The following is a 27,333-nucleotide window of genomic DNA, read 5'->3' on the forward strand; positions in this document are numbered from 1 at the left end:
AATTTGCTGGAATGTTCACTGGGAAGATTGTGACATTGTGTTAAAACTTCTGAACTTCTGCATTTTTGGAGGAATTCAGAATTGATTATCACATGCAGTTGATTAGCAGCACTTAGCTGCTACTACTAGTGCTACATAGTATTTCAGCCCTATGTATCCTTTGAAAACCTTTTAGTTAACAACCTTTGGATACCTTCAGGTTTCATGCTGAACAGCGTGCTTAGTACAAATTGTCAAAGGTTAGCACACAGAGCTAACCCGGTGAGCAGTGTAAATATTGCTAATGCTAACATTACATGATAATGCTATCATTTCACATATTTGAATTATCCGTTTCTGTCAGGCAGCTTTTCACTTCGTTGTCTGCTTTTAGTATGTAAAGTGCATGCACAGACGGGATGGCATTTTTGTGTTTCTGGATGTTTTTCACTCACTGGAGCTGTCGTTCTATCTTTTACAGAATGAAAAGCCTCTGGGTCCTTCAGCAAGCCGGTCCAGCAATATATCAAAGGTGAGCAAAGCACATACAAATGAGAAAAATTTGAATAAAAGATGTACAGCCTGGGTCCATCACAGAGAAAAGGGAGCACACTTGTAGACAAGAAAATGGCAGTGAGGTGAGCTGTATTTGAAGGTGGAGATTGACAGAGTAGGCAGACATGCACCGGAGTGTAAGCAGCTGATAGATGACCTGCCTCTTTCTCATCGCATCGCCACAATCAGAGCCGCCTTACTGATCAACCTCTGAGACTTCTGTCTTTCTACGTTTTCTCTCTTTCCTTTTATGCTTCATGGCTCCCATAGGTAAAGCTACAGCCTGCATTGAAAATGGCTCTATGGTTTCAGTCTTTTTTTTCCCTCTTGAGCCTCTTAGAGGATAAACCCTTTACTTGTGTTAATAGATGTCAGGGTCATTCTGTCACCACGGGAAGGCTCCAGCAATAACATTTGATCCACGAGCTGCTCTCTCTTTAAACATGAGCAAGATGAGTGGTATTGCACCCGAGAGACAAATGCACTGATCGTTTGCAGGATAACGATTATAGTAACGAAAATACAGTTTTTCTAAGACAGCGTGCCACTCCATGACTGCAGGGGAACAACTGGCTCACATTTACAAAAATATGTCCATTTGATGGCAAATGAATCTGTTATATGTGCCATACCTTGTAGACATTCAACATATCATGTGTAATTTGATATAAAATGTATATTAATGCCGCATTTTTTAGCAGTACAACAGACCATTGATAATCCGTGTAAAGGGAAATGTATTTTTACACCTAGAAGCCAATTTGCACCCTAGTCTTAGTTACAATGACTTCTTGCTCTCTAGTTAAATCCGGGAGGTCCAGACTTTATAGCACACTGCAGTTGATTATTATGTAAGTGCAGCGGCAGTGAGTACAAAGTCTGTGAACGTTGCACCTAAAGTACGTGCGAATAAACCTTTTTGCAATGCTCAGAGCAAAACTTATAAAGTCATATAATTATATAATAATTTTGATCTTGTGCTCTGAATGTTGTCATGTGTGATAAGTCTTCCCATGACTTTTCATAGCTTCTAAGTTACAAAACTAAGACTGGCACCACTTTGCCTAGAAACAAGCAGTAAATGGCAAATGCACTTAATCACTCTAAGAGGACAGGGTTACACCACTCTCCTTTAAATGTGTCGCTCCAGCCAGCTGTTAGGAAACAACTTGAGTGGTGTTCATCTCATCTTACACTTGAGAAACAGGTTATTTCTTCAATGGAGTGTAATTATTTTATTCAGTGTCTGTGGAGAGAGAGCAGTGTCAGTCGCTTTCTACACAAATCTCATTCATAAATGGAGGGGTGGATTTCATCAGGTAGCAGACGCAGTCCATTGTCATTGAATGTCCTATATAGATCCCCATTCCTCTGACAAATGTGTTTGTAATGAAATGATAGACATAAAGTCCGAATAAAGCTCTTAACTTTGACAGATTTAATTAATAATCACCGGTCTGTCTGGCAGCTGGTGTTTCCTACTCGTTCCTAAAGGGAAATGCGTTTGACTGGCAGGTATTAAGTTGGTATAAATTGTTCTCTGGATGGACAAGCCTGCTGGGAGTCTTCAGAGTTGGAGAGTGAGTCAGCTTATGACTGTAAAGGTTGCCCGTTTGAGTCAGTAGACCGTTTTGAGAAACGCAGACAAAGAAATGGTGCAATAATCTTTTGACAGAGACTCCAAGTGAGAAGATTTAGCAGTGGATTATTGTAGGTGGGTAATGTGTTTTCACTAAGACGCCATCTCCCTGAGACCACTTTCCCTAGAAGCTGCTTGAAGAAGAGGATTTTATGCATATATGCAGTACATTTATAAGTTTCCACGCTTTGCAGTTATGACAGGATGAGATGAAAGGTGTTCGTATTTCCAGCAGTGACTCGAATGTTCCTCTTTGCAGAAAAAATATAAAATGTAGGTCAAGTTAATTTACGTTTGTAAAGCTGAATCTTGGTCAAATGTACATCTGATAAGAGTCACTTTATTTACTGCTGAAGGGTTGTTTTTTTGGGGGGGCGGGGGGGTTCTTGACTGACATTTGATTGTTTTCATTCATTTAAACGTGAGCTCCGGCCACACTCAGAATAGGGACACCAAAACAAATGTTGAACGGCTTCGCGTGGCACGGATTCAAGCTGAATCGCATCAGCTCGAGTCAGACCAAATCAAAAATGAATGCGCTCATATTCGATTGTTGACCTACTTAAAAGATTTCTCTCTGTATAAATAACCGCAGCGTCGGCCTGAGAGGAATATTTCATAACATCCCCAGCTCGACACAGTCATACAGCCAGAAAAATCTGAATGCTACAACATCTAAAGCATTTGTTCATTTTTTTTAAAGCACCTGCTCTCGTTTTACACGGATAACCTGGCAGGGATGCGTTTGGCCTTTTTGGCTTTACTGGTATTTTTTGTGCTGTTTTATCCTTTTCTGAAGATGACTCAGAAATAAATCTTATTTCTAGTTATCCTGTTGCTCCCCCTAGAATACCTGTCACGAGGAATACACTCACTGGGAGAGAGAGATTTATACGATAACAGGAAAACAAGCAGCCGAATATGGCCGGGGGCTCATTTGTTTCATAAAGGTGATATTGCCTCCATCAGTGAACTTGTCATTGAGGGGCGCTGAGGTGTGTGGTCGTGGATATGAAGGTATACGCGTATCCGCAACCATAAACTCATCATCTCCCTTGTCCCCCGTGCTTGTTTGTTCATTGAGTCGTTTCTTCCATCAAGCCGAGCCTGAGAATCGTGAAAGAAACGCAATGTTGAGGGAAGATAATCAACATTTTTTTGTTAAATTTAACCGTTATCGGTGATAAACTTGTCTGAAAAAACACAGGCTTTTCTGATGTACGCTGAGGATTGCCTCCTGATTTGGCGCGAGTTGATTTTTCCACTCAGTGAGGTCAGGAGGCTTAGCTGTAGCCCTTTCTCTCTTTAGCGCAGTGCCAGGGTGCTGTGTGATGCCTCCTACACTGTTTGGGAAGGCATTATAGTATTACAGTCCTCATAAAGACACAAAGCAGCAACTCACAGCTCAGTGGGCTGCCGCTTATAGTCGGCCAAACATCTGGTGCTGCTCTAGAATTCAAGCTGCTGCAGTTTTGCAGAGTTTTAGGCTCTGTAGCTGCAACATCCAACCTGAATCTGCACCTCTGATCGCTAGAAGAGCCTCTCTGTTGGTCTGTTCAGCTTGGCAGACCACAAAGTCAAAACAAGGCACTGAGCCGAGCTACTATTTTGATAAAACTGAAATCGTTTCAACACAAAAATTACGGGCTCTAAAAATCAATCTGGCATGTTGCTTATTTCTGAGTGTTTCTGCTGAAACAGGGGCTAGTCCATGAAAAATGACTACCTGTGGAGGAGGGGCACGAAACAATGTAAACAGCAATGGAAATAAACTTTATCTGAGAGGTTGCTCCTGCTATCATAATTTCTTTGATGGTTTAATCTTCAGCCTTCTTCTTTCTAGTTAACTGAATCTTGTTTGTTTTTGTTTTGGGGGTTTTTGGCCTGAAAAATAAATATAAATTAATGCAAAGACTGTTTGATGATGATAATTTAAATTTTCTTGCAGCATTTATATCTGTTAGCTCTCAGGCTACGTACAGAGAAGGATTATAGGAATTCAACCAAAACAGAAGCTATGGAAATGCACTTGCATACAGTCCAAAAAACCAACAGCGTGTCGAACGGCAGTGATGGAGGCATGCGTAGGTCGAATGCTCAAAGAGAATTTATCAGCGAGATGGGATATGCTTAAAAAAACATCCATCAAGATTAAAAAAAAAAAAAAGCACAGATGAGAAGGAAAAAAACAACAGAAGTTTTTGTCTGACAGAAAGCCGATGCACAAACATGACGCTGCATTACTAGTTGATCTACATATTTCCACACAGTGTGTAGATGTCACGTAACATGTGCTCCACCGCCGCAAACCACGTCAGGAAGCTTTAGTCTGCATGGAAAACCCGGCGCTCTTAGAGTTGGTTGCGCTTCGGAAGCTGGAACAAGAAAATGTTGAGCAGTTTTGTTAAAAAAAAAAATTGTTTACGTTGTCATCTAGACATGACACGGTTGTAAAAAAAAAATTATGGCAGGTACTTTCACTCAGCCACACTAAAGAAGTGCACACTAAGGAGCCCAAAGTGCAGGTTTATTAGTCAAAAACGTTATTTAGGGAAAATTGGTCTCAAAAGTCATTAGACAGCTGCATAGCAGTATTTATCAGTATTAGTTAGCATAATTATTTTGACATTTAGGTCATAATTATGGCTTGAAACAGAAGTATTTGACTTCTTAGTGTCATAAATTAAACTAGCATCGATGTGAGGTCTGCCTGATGGTCTAACGTGGAAACAAGAGTGCGACTGTGGTTCTTGGTTCAAGCTGTGTATGATGTCCTAGTCAGTCTAGCAAACCTCCATGTCTGCAGCAGGAGTTAAACACCTTCCAGTCCTCTTTGCTTTGGAAGGGACTCCATCCTGGACACCTTGCCTTTGGAGATGGCCACTATTGTTTACCATGACCACTAACAGTGTAGCCACAGCCCTCATGGGCCACCATTAGCCAAAGACCAAAGGGCGGGAGAGAAACCTCATCTACAGTTTGAAGTTATATTTGGCCTCTTCAGCACTGCCAGTGACTGGCATGTGGTATTGAGGTATTGAGCGGGCTGGAAGTGGCAACAGAGAGGCCATGTGCTGAGTACCAGAAGTGAGCCATGCTAAAGGCAAAGCTGCCGAACCCGTCAGAAGCCTGTGGAGGTAGGATTTGTTCTGCAAAGCTTTTGCATTGCTGAGCATCGTCGGACAGGATTAGAGGAAGTCAATTAGATGAGCTACTGAAGCCTCAGAGAAAGAAACAAGGTGGCTTTGGATTAAGAAGGCAGATCCCTGGATAATTGCTACTGTGGTCTGATCAACCGGGACTGGGTTGCCGGGGAGATGGTGTCTGATGTTGACAGTAAACGCCTCATGATCCCAGGTTAGATCACTGAGGATGCTTCTGTTGCTCACTGCAGTAAAATCTACTTTCAACTGGTACAGCATTAATATGGCACGAGATGATAACTGTGGTGTGAGTGAGTGGGTAGTTTCTCCTTCACTGTAACCAAATTATATATATATTTTTTAATCACAAGTCATGTATAGTAAACAAAGGCAGGGATGGTGATATTCAATTTAAGAAGGAGTGTATTCTCTCGTCTTCAGAGCTTGGTGCTGCCACTTTGAAGCCTGTCCAAGAGTTGAATAAACCGCACTGATTGCCAGTTTTTTGCAAGCTCACATGAGGGCCCATTGAAACAGATGGATAGGCATGATTGAAGATAGTCTCGAGTGCCAGAAAAATGATTGGCCAATCAAGTCCATCAGCTTTCCTGCTGCCTCCTGCATAACCTGCTGCTACCAAATCACCCTTATTAAAGCTCTAATGAGTTTGTAGCTTCTCAAAAAAATAAAAATAACACCGAATCTGACGGCGGTAGATTTTAGGGAGGATTGCTTTGGCGTCATACTTATGTGATTATTTAGTATGCGTGTGTATGATTAATGTAACTAGGCTACTCATCTCGTGTTTGAGGTCTCTTATATCTGATGGTGGAGGTTGGATACGCAAGCATTTGCGGCACAGCACAAACCCATCAGCGTATTTAGCTTTGTGGGTATCACTGCACTGCATGTAATGACACATAAATGTATTGTATATTGCTGGGGTATAAATTGCACAGCTGGAGGCCCCACTTTATATTAGCAGCATGACCTTGCGAGAGCCACGAAGAAGCTGAAAATGAAAGCGAGTGAGTGAGCCAGAGAAAACTATAGAAGTATAAACTGCAGTTGTTGTAGATGGATTAAAGAAGCTGCTGATTAAAAATGGATTTTATCAAATGTTTGCGCAGGGCTGCTTGAGAACGTATCTCAGCTGTAATATTCATCAGTTTTATGATTAACCTCCACGAAGGTTATAAACAGAAGCCGAGGCCGAGTTAATCACCTGCTGGCTGCAGCTTCACGTATAACGCGCAGACCTTTTATAATTGTATCGATCCTCTCATCTGAACCACGGGCAAAAAAGATAATAAACCTATTTTCCAAAATGTCAAACACTTTCGGTAAAGTTCATTTTTGTCCTGGGAAATCAAAGCTTGACAAAACATTTCAAGTTTAACTGGTCTGAACTGCATATTGTGCGTCACAATAAAAAAAAAACTCGCTCATAATCAAATTGATATGTTAATAATTGACACGTTAAACTTCAGATTAGACTGTAACCAAAAAATACGGGTAAACTTTGACACCTGGGGTTAGGTTTGTACAGTTTTAAAGGTCAACAGTGAACTTCTGATTCTTTTCGTCAGTGTTACTTCAATGTTGGCTTCTCGTCAGCGTCTAGTCCATTCACATACTCTGCCAGCCTCGTTAGGAGTTTCTCAATGGGAGCCAGTGATTCATTGCTCCTGTTAGATTTTAAAGGTTCTACTTGAACAGGCCCCAATAGCTAGAAATTGGGAGCTGTATGTCTGTGCAGGTTAAGGCTGTCGAAGAAGGAAGGAGGCAGAGGCAATGACATGCGAGTAATAAGGTGTTTCAGGGTTAAGAGAGAGTGCAACAAATACAAAAGGGAATAATTTATGTGTGGCGTGAGAGTGCGTGGAGGGCGGTAGTGCTTGAGGAGAGAGGTTAAATTAGTAGTTATTATAATGATATGAGTTTTTTTTCAGCACTCACAATAAAATAAACAGGTGTTCATTAGGGTGAATGTGAAGTGAGGCTGGATTATATCTAATTAGCACATCAGAGCCAAAGAACCATAACTGAATGGATACGTTTAAGCGCGAATCTGCTTCTTTTCACAGTTTAGAGGTTTCAAAGTACAACAAGTGTCGGTGGCGCCAAAAACCAGTTTTCAGCAGTTGTTGAAGTATCATTGCCTCCAGTGGTTTTTTGTTATATGTTAAACGGAGGCAGTTATTTACTCATCAAAGCAGGTCCTCACAAGAGAGAGCTGTTAAGAAGGAGCAGCTGTTTAATAGGAGTGTGGAGTCATGCAGGGTTTTAACGGGAAGTTAATCATTATTACCTCAACTATGTTATCATCTGATCGCTCGAAGACCAAGCGAGTTATCTATTTGCCGAGTTGCACAGAACGTATCTAATAAAGATCCCTATCTGCTTCATTGGTCAGCCCACATTCATATTTCCCATGATGCTTCAGGTAAACTCAGCGTTTCTTGAGTTTCATTTCAGTAACTTTCGGCTTTTGTAGTTTATTGTGGTACTGTCTGCAAAATAATAACGCTTTAATTGTTGTCTCTCATCCACTTCTATCTGTTCATTTTACATTTATTGGCCAGACTGCTGCCAGAGTGCCAAACGGTGACCTTGAACATGAGCTGTTTAAAATAAAAGTCAAATTAAACAATAAACAGAGGAAGTAAAAGATTTAAGCAAATTACAACCTTGAGTAAGCAGTTGAAGAGCAGTGACGCGAAACGGGAGGGCAGCGTGTTTAAGTGCTTTTGTGTGCAAGTGGGGAAAAAGAAGTTAAAGTGAAGCGGTGCTGCTCATGTACAGACAGATAAACAGGATGAAAGGGCATGGCTGGAAATTGAATTTTCTATTGATTGGTGTCAGGCCGTGAGCTATAAACTTTCCTTTAGTTAGAAATTAAATCAATAGGTAATTAGTTTCTTGCTGAAATGACCAGGCTCCCCCCCCATGTCTTTATGTTAGCAACCCAAACACTGTCTGATGTCATTCTTTATGTATCTGGTCTGAACCTGTCAATATGGGAGACTTTAGGGAATAATATCTGTACTTGAGGGGATATACTCAATCATTTCCTTGTTGCAGGTAGGATGAAAAGATCACATTTATGTTAAATGTGAAGTTTAAAAAACAACAGAGGTGAAAAAGAGGGATTCAAAGGCTTCAGTGTGGTCTGATACAACTAAATGAATGTGAGCAGTTCTACTTATTTAAAAGGAGCCACACAGTTTGTCTCGTCTCACAAGTGAACTCATCTAAGTGAACGTTTTTGGAACACCCAAGTGACGCTACATCATAATAAAATATGATGATGTAAATAATTTGTGATTCTAAATTGACCCCGGGGTGAATTATGAATGATTTGTGAATTAGCCAAGCCGGCGACCTGTCCTTGGTGTACCCTGCCTCTCACCCTGTGACTGCTGGGAAAGGCTTCAACCCCAGTCTCATAAATCTGAATTGGATAAGTGGACTAAAATAGTTATCATCTGATCAATTAGATTTATTATCCTGTTAGACATAAGAGAATATTTTGCAAGTAAAACCCAAGTTGCACGTGTTTAAAAATAATTCTCTGTAGAGGCTGAACATTAATCTGCAGCCTCACGTCCCCCGGCCGTGCCTCGCTCGCCGCCTCGTTCTTCTTAACTCTCGATCGGTCTCATCAGCACTTCTCTCTTCGCAGCCGCCTGTTGATATTATTTTTCTTTTTTTTTCTTTACCCTCTCTGTGATGCAGTGAGGCAGATTTCACCTTAAACTAGACAGATTAACTGGCAGCATTGTTTTTCCCCTCTCTATCATCTTGTGCATCAGTACACAACGTGCTTTCTCTCTTTGTGTAAAGATCACACACGTGTGATGGGTGCTGGCGCTGATAATTCCTCACCACGCAGATCCACTGCCGCCACCACAGAAAATACAATCGCCTGTTGATTGATGCAGTATTTATTTAACCGTAGGGTTTCATGTTCACGTGCCCGTACTCTCTGTCCTAAACTGCCTTTTGTTCTGCGTGTGCTTTGTTTCTCAGGCTGGAAGCCCGACTTCAGTCAACGCTCCGTGCAGTTTCTCGAGGACGTCAGTTTCCCCGTCTAGCCAGGACATCTGCAGGTACCTTTCAGTCTGAATTCATTTACTGCACCTGTGTGCAGTAAATGAACTTTATTTATCAGTCTATCAGTGATAAAGTTGCTTATCAGTGGGTGATGTTGGCTTACCTTTTACCCCTGAGTGGCACAATGTCACTGCTGGGAGCAGCTTTAGTTGCAAGCTGCTGTTAAATGGAGTTAATGGTAACATTAATCATCCAGTGTTTATATATCCTATTTTTCAAACTCCTTTATTTTTAAATGCATGATGTCTCTTCCATTTCTCTTTTTTGTCTTTCTCCATACCTTTTCCTGTTGTCCTCTACCGCTGTTGTCTGTTGCGTGCTCCTTTTTCACACACAAACATGCACAAACACATCATCAGTCAGGATCAGGACACTCAGAAGCAGACAGCAGTGGTTCTTATGAGTTCTAAGGGTAAAACTTGTCAGGGTTCAGGAGATGTTTCAGTGACCACCCTCTGCACAGACGTCCTACCTGCTTCCAAACACGCCAAACAGCGAGACTGGTTCTCTCTGCTGCGTCCGTCCTCCGTCAGCATCCGTTCCAACAACTCGCTCAGGTTTTCGGTGTCTCTGAATGACGTTGGCCAGCGCGTGGACACTCTTTGCCGCGGTTTGCACTTTATAGATCGCACGTGCTCTGAGGGAGAGTTGGAGCTGAAGCTCGAGCCCGCTCAGCCTCCTGGCTTGGATCGAAGGGCTCACACACTCAACTGCAAGCTGGCTGCAACACCCACACAACAGATCCCAAATCCTGGCTTCTCAATGCGCACCCAGCCCCACCTCGTTCCCTCCTTCACCAACAACTACAAGTACATGTTGGGCATAGCGCCCGCCAGTTGCCTCCCAACTGATCATGGTGTCCTCACCGCTCCTCATTCCAACACCCACCTCCACCCCCATAACTCCCCAAGCTCCAATTTTCTTCGTCTCCTCCTTCCCTTCTCTCGATCCTCTACATCAGCCAGCCTGCAATGCTCAGACCTGGGCAGCTACGCCTCCCACCTCCACATCAAGTCCTCCAGTGCCCTGCTGGAAGGTAGCGAGTCAGGCTTCCCCTCTGAGGATTTAGTGGGAGATGACGATGTGTTTGAGGAAGACCAGCCCAGTCCTACTTCAAAAGAAACGGGTCAACCAGCATCTCCAAAAATGGTGACAGTGGCTGGGTCAGGTGGACTTCAAGCTCCAGTGTGCTATATGGAAGGAGACAGCGATCTGGACTGCTGTCCATCCCCTTTGTCAGAGAAAACAGGGCCACTGTCACCCTATTCTCTATCCGGGGACTGCTGCAGGTGGGTGACTGTCTGGACGGCGTAATCCACACCCACCCTTCCTGTGACTTGGTAAAGCCCAGACCACCCCTGTACCGTGACGTGGCAGTGAATCCCAGAGCCCTGTGGAGTAGTGGAGAGCTTCTCATCCCATAGCCTGTATACCCAGAAAATATCTCATAGTGGTATTTGTAGTCTAAATCCCTGCTCAGAGTCGAGCAGTTACTCAGAAGAACCCGACACGTAGATGCTTTAATTTCAACACACCGCAACGCTGTCCACCTCCTCCTCAGCTGTTCCAATTCAACCCTTTTGTGTGTGACACAAATGTGCTGTAAAGTAATTTCATACCATCTAATTTCACTTCACTGTTATCTCAATGTTCTGCTGTGTTTTTCATTGTGCTGCCAAGCTGTATTTTTAAAATATTTTTTCATTTGTTAGATCGATGAGGCAGTAAAGTGTCGTATATAGGCTGCAAAAAAAAAAACCACCTGATTGATTTTGGCTCATAAGCCTGAGGCTTTGCAGTAGGAATGGAGGGCAATAGGAATATTATGGAATTGATAGAAGGGCAGAGGTTAGCGCAGAAAATTTAATAGCACAGAGGAACAGAGTATATGTCTGAGAACTAGTGGAACAGAGAACAATAAATAGCCCATGTCTGGGTCCACCATCAGTCTTTGTCACATGACCAATTGGATGCTCTCTTACTGCCAGAGCCAGTTCTTATTATAAAGACACATCGTGAGTAACTTTATTACAGACCAGATCATGGCTGCGAGGTCTCTGCAGATCAGTAGATCTTGCTGGTTGCCAAGAACGGGAATTTTGAGCATTAACTCCTGCTGTCGATACGAAGTGTGGCAGCACTTCACTGGATTAATGAGATCTAAAGGATTTTGAATTATATGTGACTCTGTTTGTTGTCACTTTGGCTCTGGTGTGTGCATCTACTGCTTTCCAGATTTACATGTCAGCTGTGGGCCGATGGAGAAACACCAGCTTAGAAGTGGCAAAGTGAAGGCCAGAGATCAAAAGGCAGATTATTGGCTTCAAATAGCCTGCATAGTCTGACTCCACACACACACACACACACACACGCACACAAACACGTTATTCCAGTTCTCTGTCAGGTGGCCTAAAACGTGAGCGCAGCTCTAATGCTGACCTCACCTATGAAAAGTATGTGTGGGAGGTTGTTTGTTTCACAGGTGACTAGTTGGTTAATTATTATCAAACTCCTTTATTGTCAGCAGTTCGGAGAGTAGTGACTGAAAGTCAACTGTGTGAAGGGAGTTGCTTCACTTCCTCATTAGAAATGTCACCAAGCAGATAAGTGTTTCGCATCTAGACGCATTACAAAATGGCCGGATTTGCTTTGTCATAAAAAGTTTAATGAGCTTATTTCTTCAAAGAATTCAAACATTCGTATTGATTGCATTTGTATGTCTGCTGGCTCAGTGAACCAAGCTTGACAAGGAAGCATTTGACTTGAAAATTCACCTTTCTCACTTGAAAACTATTTTATTCCAGGGAGAAATAAATAAATAAATACATCTTGTGGTCTGGAGCCTGTCCTGGCTGCTGTAGGGCAAGAGTTGGATGGACAGGTTGTGTCTGTCTCAGCGCTAGTACAAGAGGAAGACATATCTATGGGCAATTTAGAATTACACTTTAACCAGGTAAGCACGTGTCTTTGGACTGTGGGAGGAAGTCGGGAGTACCCAGAGAAAGCCCACACAGACACGCAGACAACATCAAACTCCACTTCGAAAGGCTCTGGCCAGATGTTGTCACACACGCTATGTTCACAAAATTCTAATCAAAGAAAGATGCGCGGTTTTTCAAATGAATAATAACTTGCTAAAACATGCAAGCACCACAGGAGGCTATCCTGTATAGTTATAACCGCATGGTTTACCTTCACAGCTACGCGAATTCATAAAAGCATTAACAAACTACTTTGAACCACATCATGAACCCGTATGTAACCGTGTGTATATTTTTTCATTTGAATTTGTTTATTTGAAAGGGGCCGTGCATATTAATGAACATATCAGTGTAAATATGCCAGAGTTATCCAAAAGGCTGCTTTTCATCTGTAGTCGCTGGCAGGTCAGACAAAAAACAATAAATAAGGAATTAAGCAGACCATCAGACAATGTCAAACAATGTAGTCCAGACAACAAATACATCAAATTATAGCAAAATAAGAAAAAACAAAACAACATGTAAATGTAAAAACTTACAACATTAAAGTTGATAGATATTATTTGTAAAATTAACGATCAGTAATCTGATCCCCTTTTAGCCATCGTTTGAGATGAGTTTTAAGTGTATTGCAGGAAAAGAGGTCAAACATATAGTAACTAGTAATCCCTCATTTATTTAATCCAAACTTTATTCCAACATCGTCACACTCTGCACCATAAATAAGCTTCATGTGTTGTTATTTTCTATGCTATGTTGTTTTCAGTGCTGTCTGTTGCTGCGTGCACTGAGAGCAAAGAAACAGCTGGAGCCCAATTCCTTGTATGTGTACACATAATTGGTCAATAAATCTGATTCTCATTCAGATACAGAAGTGCAAAAATATCTGGTTTTGGTGGCATAGTTTACAAAAAGGGAGACATTTTATCTGCGTGCAGAAGTGGATTATTGAACTCATCACACGCATCAGAACAGTGGGGAGTCACAGAGTGTGAGCACAAAATCTTGTCAACACATTTCTGTTTGTGTGCAGTTTTTGAGCGGGATCAGACTTTAAATGAGGGGTGTATACTCCAAAGCAGGGGTGCCCAATCCCAGTCCTCAAGAGCTACTGTCCTGCAGCTTTTAGATGCATCCCTACTCCAACACAGCTGAATCAAATGGTTTGATTACCTCTTCTGTATGCCACCAAGTTTGGCAAAGGCCTGATAACAAGCCATTCATTTGATTCAGGTGTGTCTGACCAAGGATGCATCTAAAAGCTGTAGGACGGTAGCTCTCGAGGACTGGGATTGGGCACCCCTGCTCCAAAGTCAGTCCTTCGCAGTCATGCTGCGGCATTTGCTGCAGGTGCACTTAGCTCCCAGCGCTTGGTTGTTACTGCGATATCTGTAATGTGGGTGTACAACCTTTTCATTACCAAATTGTAGGATTTAATTTCACTTACAGCTTTGAAAGTGTGTCAGCAGAATTCAGCCGAGGGAGCACAGTGACCTTTTCAGATGGGCCTGAACCCCCAGAGCCTGTATTGGCCTTATTTTTTTTTTTTTCTTTAACCATGACCAGCCTCATAACTAAATCACAGCGATTGTACTCAAATTTATATTTTCTCCAGGTTTTGTTTCTTTACTTTGATACATATGCGTTACTGAATGCATATTTGTCGGTTTAGCAAGAATATGCAATGATTTTCAAATAGTTGGCATCGATTTTAAAAAAAATTTATGCAAGTTTTACTTATTCTATAAACAACTAAATGTAGGGTTTAATGACTCAGTTTTAATTTGCAGGAAATTCAAAACACATTGAGCCGCAGTGGCTCTAATGTTCAAAAAACAGCATTACAGGGTAGCTTTTAAGCTTTTAAATCTGACAGCATAAAACAGCTAGAGTCTGTGTAATTCCTTAACCTTCCTCCAACAGTTAAATGTCTTCTCAGGAAATTTAATATTCTCTTTGAAGGCAAGCGTGCTCATGCAAAGACAAACGAGTAACCTCTTAAATGATCAGAGACAAGAAAGGAGAAAGAAAAATGAAAGGAGACAGAGAGATTGCTTAGCCACTAAAGCCACTACATTGATCACTGATCAGCCAGTCTCTGGCAGCGCTTAAACTGCGCAGACTGAAAACAGTCTGAGAGGCAAATACTTCAGATGCCGCACATATCTTCCACATGAAAATCTATTCAGCAGAAAAGCAAGAGAAGGCAGATTAGTGGTGTTAAAATTCATTTGAAAAAAACGTACACATACATTTCTGGATGAGAGCAGAATGAGAAATAACAGGAGGGAGGGCAGTCTTTAAGCAACACGACGAGGGAGTGTGGAGTGCAAAAAACTGGCTTCATGCCACCAGAGAAAATTATGAGGAAGCAAAAAAAAAAAAAAGAAACAGGAAGAACGCGAATGCTTCGGCAGGCATTTGAGCTCGTTTCCTTCTCAGCTTCTGGGGCTTGTGATTTCCTGACTCTGTTTGCTTCTCACATTTTAATGTTGTCATACTCGTACGGCGCCTCTGCCATCTTAAAATTACCGTCAAACAGGGTGTGTTGTGGATGCAAGTGATGCAAATTAAATTTTAACGCCCCACGCCTAACAGCGCACGGAATGTGCCGCTGCTGACAAAAAGTTAATTTACCTGCAAATTTCCACGCCGGTGCTGGGGTTATTATGTTAATCTGTTGGAATATATGGATGCGCCTCGTGTTAAATGACTAAGGTGAATGTTGCGTGCCTTATTTGTGAGATTTCTTGTCTTTAAAGTAGTTCCGAGGCGGTTCAGCCTGTTGCGAAATCAGGTGAAAGTTCCCTGAATGTCTCAGTGAAAGATTCCTCCGCCCTCATCCGCTCGTGTTGTTTACCGATCGCTGCATTTCCACCGCAACTCCGTGCGGAGGTGTTGGGATTTTTCTGTGGTTATCTCCTCCTACATAAAGAGAATAATTTGTCAGATCTGTTTATTTCAGCAGGCAGAAATCGTTGATATAAGCACCAAATGATCTACTTCCTCTGGCTTTTCGTTTTTAAATTGAAATAGAAATACAGTATGTGTGGGATGAGAATCTGCAGTTCATCATCTTGTTATGCATGCAAATGAACACAAACAAAGCAGTCTATCCATAATCAAAAAAAAAAAAAACTTCTTCTAGTGATTGCGTCTTGCCTCTCCTTTAATCCCCCAGTCCTTATTCCACTTCTTCCACCTCCTTTGGATATGACCTATTTTTATCCACCTTTGTTCACTTTGTCTTTTAATCTTGTAACACTCTGGTCAGTTCAGCAAAGTCTAGAAACAGACGTCATCTCATGTGCTCCCTTTACCAACATGTGTGAACGCATACGTGGGCGTGCATGTGTTCCTTCATGTTGTTATCCTTCCATGAACCAGGATAAAGACAATCCCATCTGAACACCCGGCTCCCTCCGCCTCCTCCGCCTCCACCTCGTCTTCTCCACGCTTTGTTTGCTTGCATCTTCCAGCCCATAAAGACATGCCATTGCTCCTCGCTACCCACTCAGGAGAAGAAAGCATCACAGAAGGCGTTCCTGGATTATTGATCTTACTGCCTGTGAAATCTGTAGGGAACAAAATGTATTTGAAAAATAGATTAGTAGAACATGTGCCTTCCTTTGTGTATTCTGTACCCATTTAAGGTATTATTTGCTTTTTAAACTACAACACAACACCTTTAACCCCTTTATCAGGCACCCTGGTAGTCTAGAGAAAGACATCAGTCTGACTTTTAATCAATATCATGTTGTGGTCTAACAAGCAGCTTGATTTTGGTGATTATTGGTTATTCACTGAGGACTGTCATCTGAAAAACCACAACAAAGTCGATGTCCTGACATTGAAGTCTAAGATCATAATAATTTTCTACTTTCTCAAGTAAGGCATGGCGTGTGATGTAACCTCCTCTAACCCCTCACTTTGTCCTCTCACCACTAAAACTGACAGATCCTGACTATCGTGCAGGTGAAAGTGTCCACATAGTCTGGAGATTTGCTCAGACTGCCCATCAATCTGCCTTACACTGAGTGGAAAGATTCGGACAAATATACTCCTCCTTAGTGTGGATGTCTGGCAACGCAGACCAACATCCTCCATCCTGTCAGACAGCGTCTGATGTGTGTGATGTTGGAGTGGTGGACTCCTTCAAGTCAGTCTATTGGAGAAGTGATTGGTTCCTCTCACTGACAACAGCCTGTCCAGCAGTCATTAGAGGCAACAGACGCCTAATCGAATGTTCCAGCTGTCGGTGTCTGTATTCGAGGCTTTCCAGGCATCTACGGGGACTGGACACAGCATCACAAACACCTGTTAAAGAGAATACAGCTACATCCTGTAGTATTTTTAACGAATATCGTGTCCATGTGGTTATTTTTTGGCCAACATTTGCTGGGTGTTAAAACTGCAATAACTCCAAGGCACTTCAGCCTTCATCACAGAGTTCATAGCAGTGCATTGCAGCGATACACAAACAGACGTATTTGTCATGGACTGTATTACAGTAATTAAAAAACTCACATATTTATAACATTTATTAAATCTTATCTGAGACTGAAACTCAGTGCTGTACAGCTACAGAGTGAAATGACATTAAAAGTGTTCAATTTTGCACAGAAACACAAAAGAACGCAGGAGATCAGTTTCTCAAAATGTTGTTTGGACTTGCAAATGAATCAATTTAGTTTGTCTTGATTGGGTTTACTCATGTGGGACATGTATTGTCTGCTGTGACAAGGGTGTTAATTTTGTTTTCTCTGTTTGTGAAATCATATTCTCACCTGTTTACTTAAAGCTGTTGTAGGTGTGGAAAAATTAGTTGCATATTGTGCTCTTGGTGATGCCACTCCAGCTTTGCTGATGTGCAGTCTTATATTACACAACTCCCAAGTTTTCTCAGATTTGGAGAAATGTGTGTCGCCTTCGCCTGCCAACTTTTCCCTTTTTGATCTTTCCCCTCTCTCCCATCTTGCTCCTGTTGCTAGCTGTCTAGCCTGTAGCTTAGTGTTGACTGTATTCTCTGCCTCCCGCAGGATTTGTCACTGCGAAGGGGATGACGAGAGCACTCTGATCACACCATGCCACTGCACAGGGAGCTTGCGCTTTGTCCACCAGTCCTGTCTACAGCAGTGGATCAAGAGCTCTGACACTCGTTGCTGTGAGCTGTGTAAATACGAGTTCATCATGGAGACTAAACTCAAACCACTGCGCAAGGTAAGCTGGTTAGGTGTGTGCATATTTGGCTGTTAAGCAGTTCAGTCTCAGTTAATAAAGTCAGGGTCTTGTTCCATCTCTGCGTCCTAACTTAGCTCACATCACTCCTTTGTTGTGAAGCGAAAAATGCCAAAAACCTATCTCCAGTCTTGTTGTCCAGACACAAGAGCACAATAAGCCGTTTTCATAAGCAAACCACTTGTCCGGGTGGTTGTGATCCCTTTCAGTGGTTTAGAGGCAGTCCACGTTCCTGAAAGGCTCTTATCAATCACTGTGGCCTGAAGATAGCAGGACACTCTAATTAAAATTCCTCCACCCTTCATTAGCTGCACAAAAGGCCTTAAACAAATGCTCCGCTGTTAATAGCTTCCGAATCCCATGGGTGAATATTGAAGTTGTTCATGTGTGAGTGCACAAGGAAATTTGAGATGAGAGGCGGATGTTGTTGTCAGTATGAAAGTTTTTATTAAAGAGTGCTTGATGTCATGTTGTTCGGCAACACCCGCGTCTTATTAAAGTGACCCTGCAATTATTCATCACTGAATTCATTATTATGGATTTGGATGTTTGGAAAACCTGCACAAAGCTATCTGACAGTACAGATATTATATGATTTATTTTTAGTGCTGGGCAGATTTCTGGCATTTATTTTAGTGCAGCCAATGACTGACCAGGTGCTCCACAGTTATCTGAGCTTCCTGGCAGGTAGCAGGGTACATCACCTGGATACTGCATGCCATGCTGTTCTCTATCTCATTAACCCTGCCAAGAAGCATTGTGTAACACTGGATTTTGGTGACAGGAGCTGAATAAAAAAGGCCTTTATGGTACCGTCACATCTGGGAAAAACAGTAGGTGAAGACTGCAGCACAACTAAAACTTATTGCGATTGTGTGCAATGAACTTGCAGTCTTGTGGCTTTCGAAATGGTTTCTCTGAAGATGGGGACCAGGTCGACAACCACTTGCAGTCAGTTGCCATCTTCGAAGTGATAAAACACCAATAAGCAACCTGTTATCAGGTTGCCGTTGAATGGGATCAAGATGGCTATTGCATGCAATCTCTACGTATTAACACAGCAATTAACCATGACAAATCTGCTGCTGTCTACATACACAGAAATTGATATTAACTTAGAATCCAATCAAAATTGCTTAGATCTGAAACAGAAATTCAGAAATTCCTCCACAAACTGTGTCTTGCTGTTATAAAGGGGTATAGCCAGAATAAAACCAGTTGAGTCGAGTCCCCTGCTGCTGAGTGATCAGTTTCAGACGAGTTATGCTCATCCATGCAGACCGACTCGGATTATAAATAATACAGCAGTGATTTGCAAACCTTCACCAGTCTGTGATTGCGGTTAGATCGTGATTGTTGGGAGACGAGTTGCCTTGTCAACATTTCTTCGCCCAGAAGTTAAAGGTGTTACATGATAAAGCTCTGGGCAACCAGTTGTTTCTAACCACAAGGAGGTTACCATCCTGATTTTAGTGTTTCAAACATAAACTGTATATAAAAGATGGATGATGCCACCTTGACCTCCCTTAACTTTGCCATTAAGGCTGCCATCCTGTTTTTTTGTGGTTGTTTGTTGTTTTGTATATTTAGATCAAAGGGTGGAATGCTGTCATCTTATGCTAGCAAGCCTTTTTAGCAGGCTGCATTGATCAGTTGTGGAGGTGCAATACAGAGACGCATATATCTGCTAATTGGTGCTAACTAACAGTGAAATAGAATTTCACTAACCAAAGCTGGAACATAAACATCTCAGACAGACTGTCTGTAGAGATGAAAACAGTTTTTGTAGCAGAATGGAAACATGTTTTTATGACTGAAATTTGGCTTTTCAGTGTAGGAGTTTTATGGGTTTGGCTCACTTTGGAGTCAGTTTCGACTGGCCGTTAGAGGAATTTGCTCTTCGGCTTCAGTTTTGAGCCATAGAGGTTCTGCTTAGTTTGAAAGCATGTTCCTTTTTTAATTTTAATTTTTTTAAATATGTGTGAATATGCTCAAAAGTCTTCCATCTTTGGCAGTGGGAGAAACTACAGATGACAGCGAGCGAGAGAAGGAAGATCATGTGTTCAGTCACCTTCCACATCATCGCCATCACCTGTGTGGTGTGGTCCCTCTACGTGCTCATCGACAGAACAGCAGAGGAAATCAAATCAGGTCAGCACTGACACTCACGCACACAAACAAACACTAAAACATTAATACAACATCGTCTGTGGTACATGTTTGTTCTGGATGTTATCTATTCATCCACAATTGTCTCCAAGTTGTTACTAGCACTTAACATAAAATCTGTATAACTGTAGAGTTATCTCAATGGTGTGTTTACAGTTAGTGTAAAATACGCTTTAAGACTGGTATATATGTGGGCGTTAACTGACAGGCAGAGACTCAATGGGAATCAAAGTTACAGCTGGGGCTGAATAAATGCTTAGAAGAGTTTCCCTGTGCTTTAAGTTCACTTTGATTCCAGAGGCGTAGTTAAAAAATTCATCTCATTCTTTGACACTTTTAGAGATTGTTTTAGCAAAGTGAGACAATTTTTTTAAGTGATGTTGTTTTTGTGTGTCGAAGGTTAGTTTGTGGTTAATCTGACTGTAAAAGAAAAACTGTACTCAGCAAAATAACCAGACAAGAATAGTGTGCAAAGTCTGGAATTTTTTAGCATATATGTGTGATGTGAGTGGTATGACAGCTGTGTGACAGCAGCAGTTAGTATCAGTTTGGCACATGTTTGTGGCAAAAAATTGGATGCAACAGCTGACTACACATCACACGCAATGCTTTACGTCACTGAAGTGACGTGGATAAGGAAAGGATTTACCGTACGGTGATTTTTCTTATGAACTTCTTTTTTCCAAGCACAGGAATCAACCACTGTCGGCCACTAGAAAGACGCCACTTGTGCGTTGTCCTTATTTTTCATAGTTCATACATATTTTTCTTACATATTTTACTTTAAATGGCTGATTTTTATCCCATTGGTGGCTGGTTGCTTGGCAACATGATGACGTGTATAAGTCAACTTTTAGAAGTATAATTTTTTTTTTTTAATGGATGTAAAATGAAAACGAGGTGTCATAGGTACATAAACAAGTGACTTTAGCCCGTTGCTAGGAGGTGCCAGATAACATGATGACATCATAATATTTGAAATGGATAAAAACTTTTAGGCTGTGTCCAATTCCGGATCATGTAGGAGGATTTGGAGGCCTGCTTATTTATCATTATGAAGCACATCCGTCTGTCTACATTTGCTTAATTCAGTCTTTATTGTAGGTTTTTTGCATATTCAAAGGGCTTCCGCTTCAGACCTGGTTTTTACTCGTGTTTGACGAGCACATCAGAGTGTAAAAAATATGTAATGAGTGCTGGACTGTTCATGAATGGGCACAGCATATTTTGGGGACTCTCAGGAAAGCTCAAAAGGGACCGTTAATCTGAACACATCAAAATGACAAACAAATAAGTGAGTTTGTTGTGCTTATAGCGTGATTTTGTTACTTTTGAGCTAAGCTAACTGGGCACTCATGCTTTATGTAGCTTACAGACATGAGTGGTATTGATCTCCTCATGAAATACAATTCCTTCAAGCTGTGCAGTTTTCTGAGCACAGCATTTATGTTTACATTTTTATATTTATTGAAAAGGGTGACTGCTTTCTTCCATCGCAATATTTCAGATTTTGCCTCTAGCTTTTTCCAATTTTATGTGTGTGCCAAACTGGTACCTGCTGCTGGCTATAGTAAAAATGTCCAATAAGTGGGGCTTTATGGTTTTTCATTGAAATCTCAGAATAAGAGGAAAATAACACTGGCTCCCTGGGCTGCTTCTTACAGCCATAAAAAGTGGGCATCCACTTTGGGCTCCCATCATCAGGGATAAAAATGGAGAATGCTCCTATAATGGTGACTTGTTGTAGCATCAGCTGGCACTACCTCTGCTGCTACTCATCCCTCCCTGGCATATTTGGCACTTTCAAAACTGTGTACAGATGGAAGAGCAGGCTGTGCCTGTTAAGCCCAACCTGATGATTCAGACTTGCTACAGTCCCTGAGGGCTGTCAGGTCCAGTCACCATGGTGATGCCAAATAGTCCTGCTTGTCTGCTGCCTCACAGAACCACGGTCATTTATTTTTCTTCTAGATTTGCTCTCGAGATAAAAGGAGAGATGGATGCAAACATCTTGACGTTTGTTCTCCATGTATGATTGGGGAACAGAGCTGATGTTTGATTGCATGAAATTGTGTAAATGCAATATTTGACATCGTTTTTAATTTCTGCCTTTTCTTTCAATCTGTTTGTGTGTCTTTTGTAATACATGATACTTACACTCTTTACCCATGCAGCCGGAAGAGTCCCAGGTAAACATTTCAACTTTGACCTTTTGACTTTCACATTGTCTTCTCCCTTTCTGTACCAAGTCCTTTTTTCAGCCGCTCTTTACGTCCGTTTCTTTCCCTTTTCTTCTTTGATTTCCGAGTAGAAATAATCGTACTTCATCCTTTAAGGCTGGTTATATTCACACCACCTCCCTGAATGTTTCCGCCTAATGAACACAGACAGACAAAGCTGAGGAGCATGCTGTGATGTATTTTCTGTGTTATACTTTGTGGCTGAGGGCTTTGATTAAAACGAACCTCGCTGACATCTTCTCACACAACAAATGACACATTAATCTCCTCTCATAATGCTAGATAGAAAGCTCCTGACATCTCTGTCCAGCATAGTTAATACCACACTGGTTATATTATGTTTGCCTTCTTTGAATTGGCATTCCTCATATGAGACACTTTTATATCTTAAACTAGCTGTTATGTTAGCCAATATGAAGAAACGGATGGGTTTCGGGCATTTTTGAATACTTTCACTGCCTCTTAGTATTTGTTTTAGAGAGCATGAGGCGTATTACAAATATTTATATGTCCCAGAAATTGCTAATTTTTTGCCTCTTCTTTGATTTCTGCTTTTTGCAGGGATGTTGTAATTGCCCCTGAAGTCATGGAAATGTACTTTGCCTAATTAACTGCATATCACATCAATGCTAAGCATTTTGCATAGACAGATGCACCTTTTTTTGCAGTGTTTCCACTTTTAAAAGAGTCATTTGTTTGTTCATTTTTTGTACCAAAGGCTCCCAGCCTAACATGAAGTACAAATGTTGCAGCAGGGTGCCACCATTTATTCCCGTTTCTTTGTTTCTGTGTTCGTCTAATTGGGCAATTCAATTTTGAACACCATGTCTGTAAATTGTGAAAAGTCTGCACTGCAGTAAGGATGGGTAATATGGATATCACTTTCATAGCTTATATTTCAGATCACTATACTGATGTTCATAATGTAAGAGAGTTTCTAAAAAGCAGTCAGCTGAGAGATGTTTATAGGTTGTAGAACCAGATAAGTATTTCAGATCATTTAGTTACTTAAATATCCAACAACTGAAGTCTCAACGGTGTGGAGGAGATGAGCCTTTGCCAAGGAGAGCTGGACAGGGCCGCAGAAGGGCTTCAACCCAGCAGCACATCCAGTATTTGCACCTTTTTCTGAGAAGCAGTGTAACAACTAGTAGGCTACTCATGCTTCCCCTTTTTGGGGGGTTGTCTTGTTTGTTGTTTCCTCTCCATGGCACCTGTTAGTTTCATTTATGCCAGAATAAGTGAAATCACAGTGGTTTCTGCTTCCTTAATTTCCTTCACATCTTTGAGCAGTGTGTAAATTAATGCACACAATAAACTAAATGTTAGTGTCAGCTGCCACAATGCAAGCAATATAGCATATCTGAAAACTTAATAATTGACTTTTATTCCATTTAATGGCCCCACCCACATTGCATTACCATAGAAATATGACAGGATGCTCGCTATCTCATGCATCTCTCCATGCTCAGGACTTTGACTTTAATCCTGTACAAATTTGAGTTTTAAACAAAGATCTTGTTTGAAAAAGTAGAGCACACTGGGCAGTTTGTAATAAGTGTCCATTTGCAGTATGGAGGAATGGGAGACATAGTTTCCTGCAGCGGATATCCTCACTGCTAATGCATATTCTAGTTGAAGGATGATCTGTTGAACGATTCACTGAAATGTGATGAATTTGCAGCAGCTTATAAACCAGTCCTTCTCTCTGTGTTTTATTCAGATCTCCTACACTTGAACATATATAAAGTGCATCTGCTTTTCGTTTTTTGCAGTCTTCTCTGTGTTTTACTTGTCCACTTGTTGTTATTTATGTATTTATTTTTTTGTCTGTTCTCTGTTCCTCAGGAATCCTGGAATGGCCTTTCTGGACCAAGCTTGTGGTGGTGGCCATCGGATTTACAGGTGGACTGGTTTTCATGTACGTCCAGTGCAAAGTCTACATTCATCTATGGAGGAGACTCAAGGCGTATAACCGGGTCATATATGTGCAGAACCGTCCAGAGACATATAAAAAGTATCCACTGGAGAAGCCCCCCCTAATGGAGCCGAGTCTGGAGAACAAAGAGGCTCTGGCCCCCAACCTGTCAGACACAAACTCCTCCCAGTACACAGAAACAGAGGACTACAGTATGGAGGTGCTTCATGTCTGACACCAGAGTCCGTGCCATTGGTTGTCGTGCACATACTCCACACCCAAACAGGCCCGCAGAGGAGAGGAACAGTCATGATCGGTCACTGAGGAACAACCGTACCCTTTTCCCCGAAGCCAGAATGACCCACGTCCTCCACTATCACCTTATACTCCCTAAACTCCATCCACAAAGACAGAGAGGCCATGAGTTTCCCTCTGCACACTGTATTCCTCCTTCCACCTGCACCCTCCATCCTCAGTCTGGCATCTTTTCCTTTCCCAGGAACACTGACTTCTGTAAATGTTGGAAGAGGCCTGGTGCAAACCACTCTGTATACACATACACACACACACGCACACACATACACAGACTCTTTAATGTACACCTCCGGGAGAGCTGGACTGAAAAGAATGGACTTGCAAAAGGCTCTGGAGGTCTACACGTCCCCGATGTGTGGTTTGTTTGTGGGTTTTGATCGATTTGTTCTTTTTTTACCTCCTGTGAGTGTCGGGCTAACCTGCCGTGGATCAGTATGTAGCGCCATGCATCAAGATCTCTGGAACATTCCAGATACTGCCATCTCTGCGGTCTGTCAGCTCCACGCCGGTCTGGATCCAGCGAGACCTGGATCCAAAGATGCATCGAAGCACTTTTTATTTTTTAGTCCCCAAAGCACATCCCACCCCTTCTTCTCATTGCCCCCTCTTTTTTTTTCTTGTATCTTGTACGTTGTAAATGGGGGAGTGCAAACAAACTTTTCTTCAAGTGCAACATATGCTTAAAGATTAAACCCTCCTGTGGATGACTAAAAGGATTTGGGGTTAAAAAAAAAAACGAGTCATTTGAATGATGTCAGTTGCATAACTCAGATTCAGATGATGGAAAATCTAGCCACTTGACTTCTGTACCCCATCGTGAACTTTCTGAAGGCTTTGAGAATGTAATCTTTTTAAAAATGATTTCAAAAAATTTATAAAATGTAATAAAAAAAATCATTTTTTTTACTGGTCACAGGAAATTGCGCTTTGTCTCGATCATAATGAGGCCCTTCGGACATAAACAACATCGCGCTTGTGTTTTGTTTTCTTTGTTTTTTTTTTAAATCATGCGAATGACAAGGTATTTACAGTGTGCTGTTTTTAACATGTTAATTCGCTTGCTTAGCCAATGGACAAGCCTCGAGGAATCCACAGCTGCCTACTTTCAGTTTGTCCATTGAACTTTAACCAAAAGTTTTAACTACAAAAAAGAAACATTCTTTAGCTCCAACCGACCCTGTTTTTTGCACATTTACAATCCAGCTACACTTAAGTTTTTACTTGCTTAAGCAAGCTTAAGGACTTTTAGTGAGCATTTCAGATGAGCACTCGGTTTAAGTGTATTTTATTTGTTTTCGCTCTCTTACATGTTGGTCTACTTTAGTATTCGATCACAAGACAGCCAACTGATTTCTGGCTTAAAAACACTTTTTTCCCACATTTACTCCACAGTTAAGCATTAAGAATGACTTTAAAGTCAGTGTAACATTTCACTGCTGGTCATTACGTTCAGAAACACAATAAAATCAATGCAATACAGCCACTTATTTATGGCTGTGACAGAGTCAATATGCATCATTGCTTATTGAGGAGCTGACTGTGCCGCCACCTGCTGGTGTTAAAGTGAAGGTGCAGCCTGAGATGGGCAGCGGTTGATTTCTCAGGTCGAAGTGGGTGTTTTTTCTGTTTTGGGGTGGGGTTGTGGGGGGGCGGGGCGGCGGGCTCACAGTCATTGTAAGTGTGAGAGCACAGCAATGCCCAGGCTCATGTTGAGCCTTACAGCCATTCCAGCAACACACACATTTTTAAAAAACTGTATTTGATACCAGTATACTGTCTGTGAACAATGATGGTCCAACAACGTACCTGACAATTACTGCTCAGCAGCAGCAATAAAGCGCTTTGGGGGGTTTTTGTTTTGTTTTTTTGCATACTGTATTTATGTATATGCCCCATGGAGACTTGAGATCTGGAGTTTAATATAATTTTAATACATAAATGAGCCGAGGGACTTGTTGTGTGTCAAGTTGGATTAAGACCTAGTAATGAGAACCATCTCAGATTCTTCAGTACCCGGGAGGCTCAGTGCAATTAGACAGATTTTATTTTTTAAAAAGTGCAATTACTCTTTTGTTGTTGTTCTGTTCTGCAATTATGTACCGGTGTTTAAAGTCCAGGATGTCCTCTGGATACAAAATTACTTTCTTTATATTGTGTTGTATTTATTTTTAACAGAAAACAGCATATTTTTGTTCATTTACACAAAAAAAGACCCTTTCATTAGTGATTTTTATGCAACTTACACTTAATTTTTCTTCCCAGACACTAATAGAAGAAAATTATTTTCAGACCTTGTTTTGCATGTAGTCACTCAGATAATAGAGTTCCTCGAAGCTTCAGTCCTTTTTTAGTTTTTAAATTGATTGTGGTGTCTTGTTTTTAGTTGGGTAACCAAAGCATTAAGTTTGAACATAAATTATTAATTTGGAGTTGATGAGATGGATCATTAAAATGGGCTTTAGGTTGTTGCTGTCTTTTTACTTTCTCCCCATAGGAGCTGGCTCCTTCGATGAAATCTGAGAGAAGTTTTGTTGTAGTTCTGATGAAGATTGATGTGATGGCTTTGGATTGTTTCCTCTCTGAGCGTCTTATCCTCTTTACTGTCTTTGCGTCTCTCACCCTTTATGTCCATAATCCCACGGGCTCTTCTCAGCCTCAGTATTTTAGGCTGTCTGTTGATTACCTGGTGACTAAAATTCGATCATGTCTGGGACTAGTGTAACTTGCATAAAAGCTATATTTGTTTACTACTGACTGGACTTGAACATATATGACTGTTCCCCTGTCTTATACCATTCCGCGAGTCTGTCTGTGAATTTGCTTTGAAATAGTAACTGTAAAGAATTTGGTAAAATGTACATTTTTGTTTTTATGAAAAATGTTGATGTGCTTTCAGTTAATTTCCCACGTTTGAACAAAATATGTAGTAATTAAAAGAACAACCAAATAAAAAATTAAGTGACTTTTAAAACTTTGTGACTTTTAAAAAAAACGAGCAGGGACAAATCCAGTCTTCGTGGATAATTAAAAACATTTCGAA

At 41.3% G+C, this 27,333-nt stretch overlaps 1 protein-coding gene across 2 annotated transcripts in view; it reads left to right on the top strand.

The window, feature by feature from the left end:
• march8 (membrane-associated ring finger (C3HC4) 8) overlaps positions 1-27,256 on the top strand; it is a 91,295-nt gene extending 64,039 nt beyond the window's left edge. Inside the window, exons 3-9 of one of the 2 annotated variants that reach the window (XM_039621409.1) lie at positions 461-511; positions 9,349-9,428; positions 9,792-10,721; positions 17,453-17,633; positions 19,667-19,802; positions 21,995-22,009; positions 23,909-27,256. In XM_039621409.1, the coding sequence (XP_039477343.1) occupies positions 461-511; positions 9,349-9,428; positions 9,792-10,721; positions 17,453-17,633; positions 19,667-19,802; positions 21,995-22,009; positions 23,909-24,213 (1,698 nt within the window). In that variant the 3' untranslated portion in view covers positions 24,214-27,256. The remainder of the gene's footprint in view (positions 1-460; positions 512-9,348; positions 9,429-9,791; positions 10,722-17,452; positions 17,634-19,666; positions 19,803-21,994; positions 22,010-23,908) is intronic. The other variant, XM_031735181.2, reaches the window with a different exon arrangement.
• The last annotated feature ends 77 nt before the right edge of the window (positions 27,257-27,333 follow it).

Source organism: Oreochromis aureus, linkage group 13 (genome assembly GCF_013358895.1).
Source record: "Oreochromis aureus strain Israel breed Guangdong linkage group 13, ZZ_aureus, whole genome shotgun sequence".
NCBI lineage: Eukaryota > Metazoa > Chordata > Actinopteri > Cichliformes > Cichlidae > Oreochromis > Oreochromis aureus.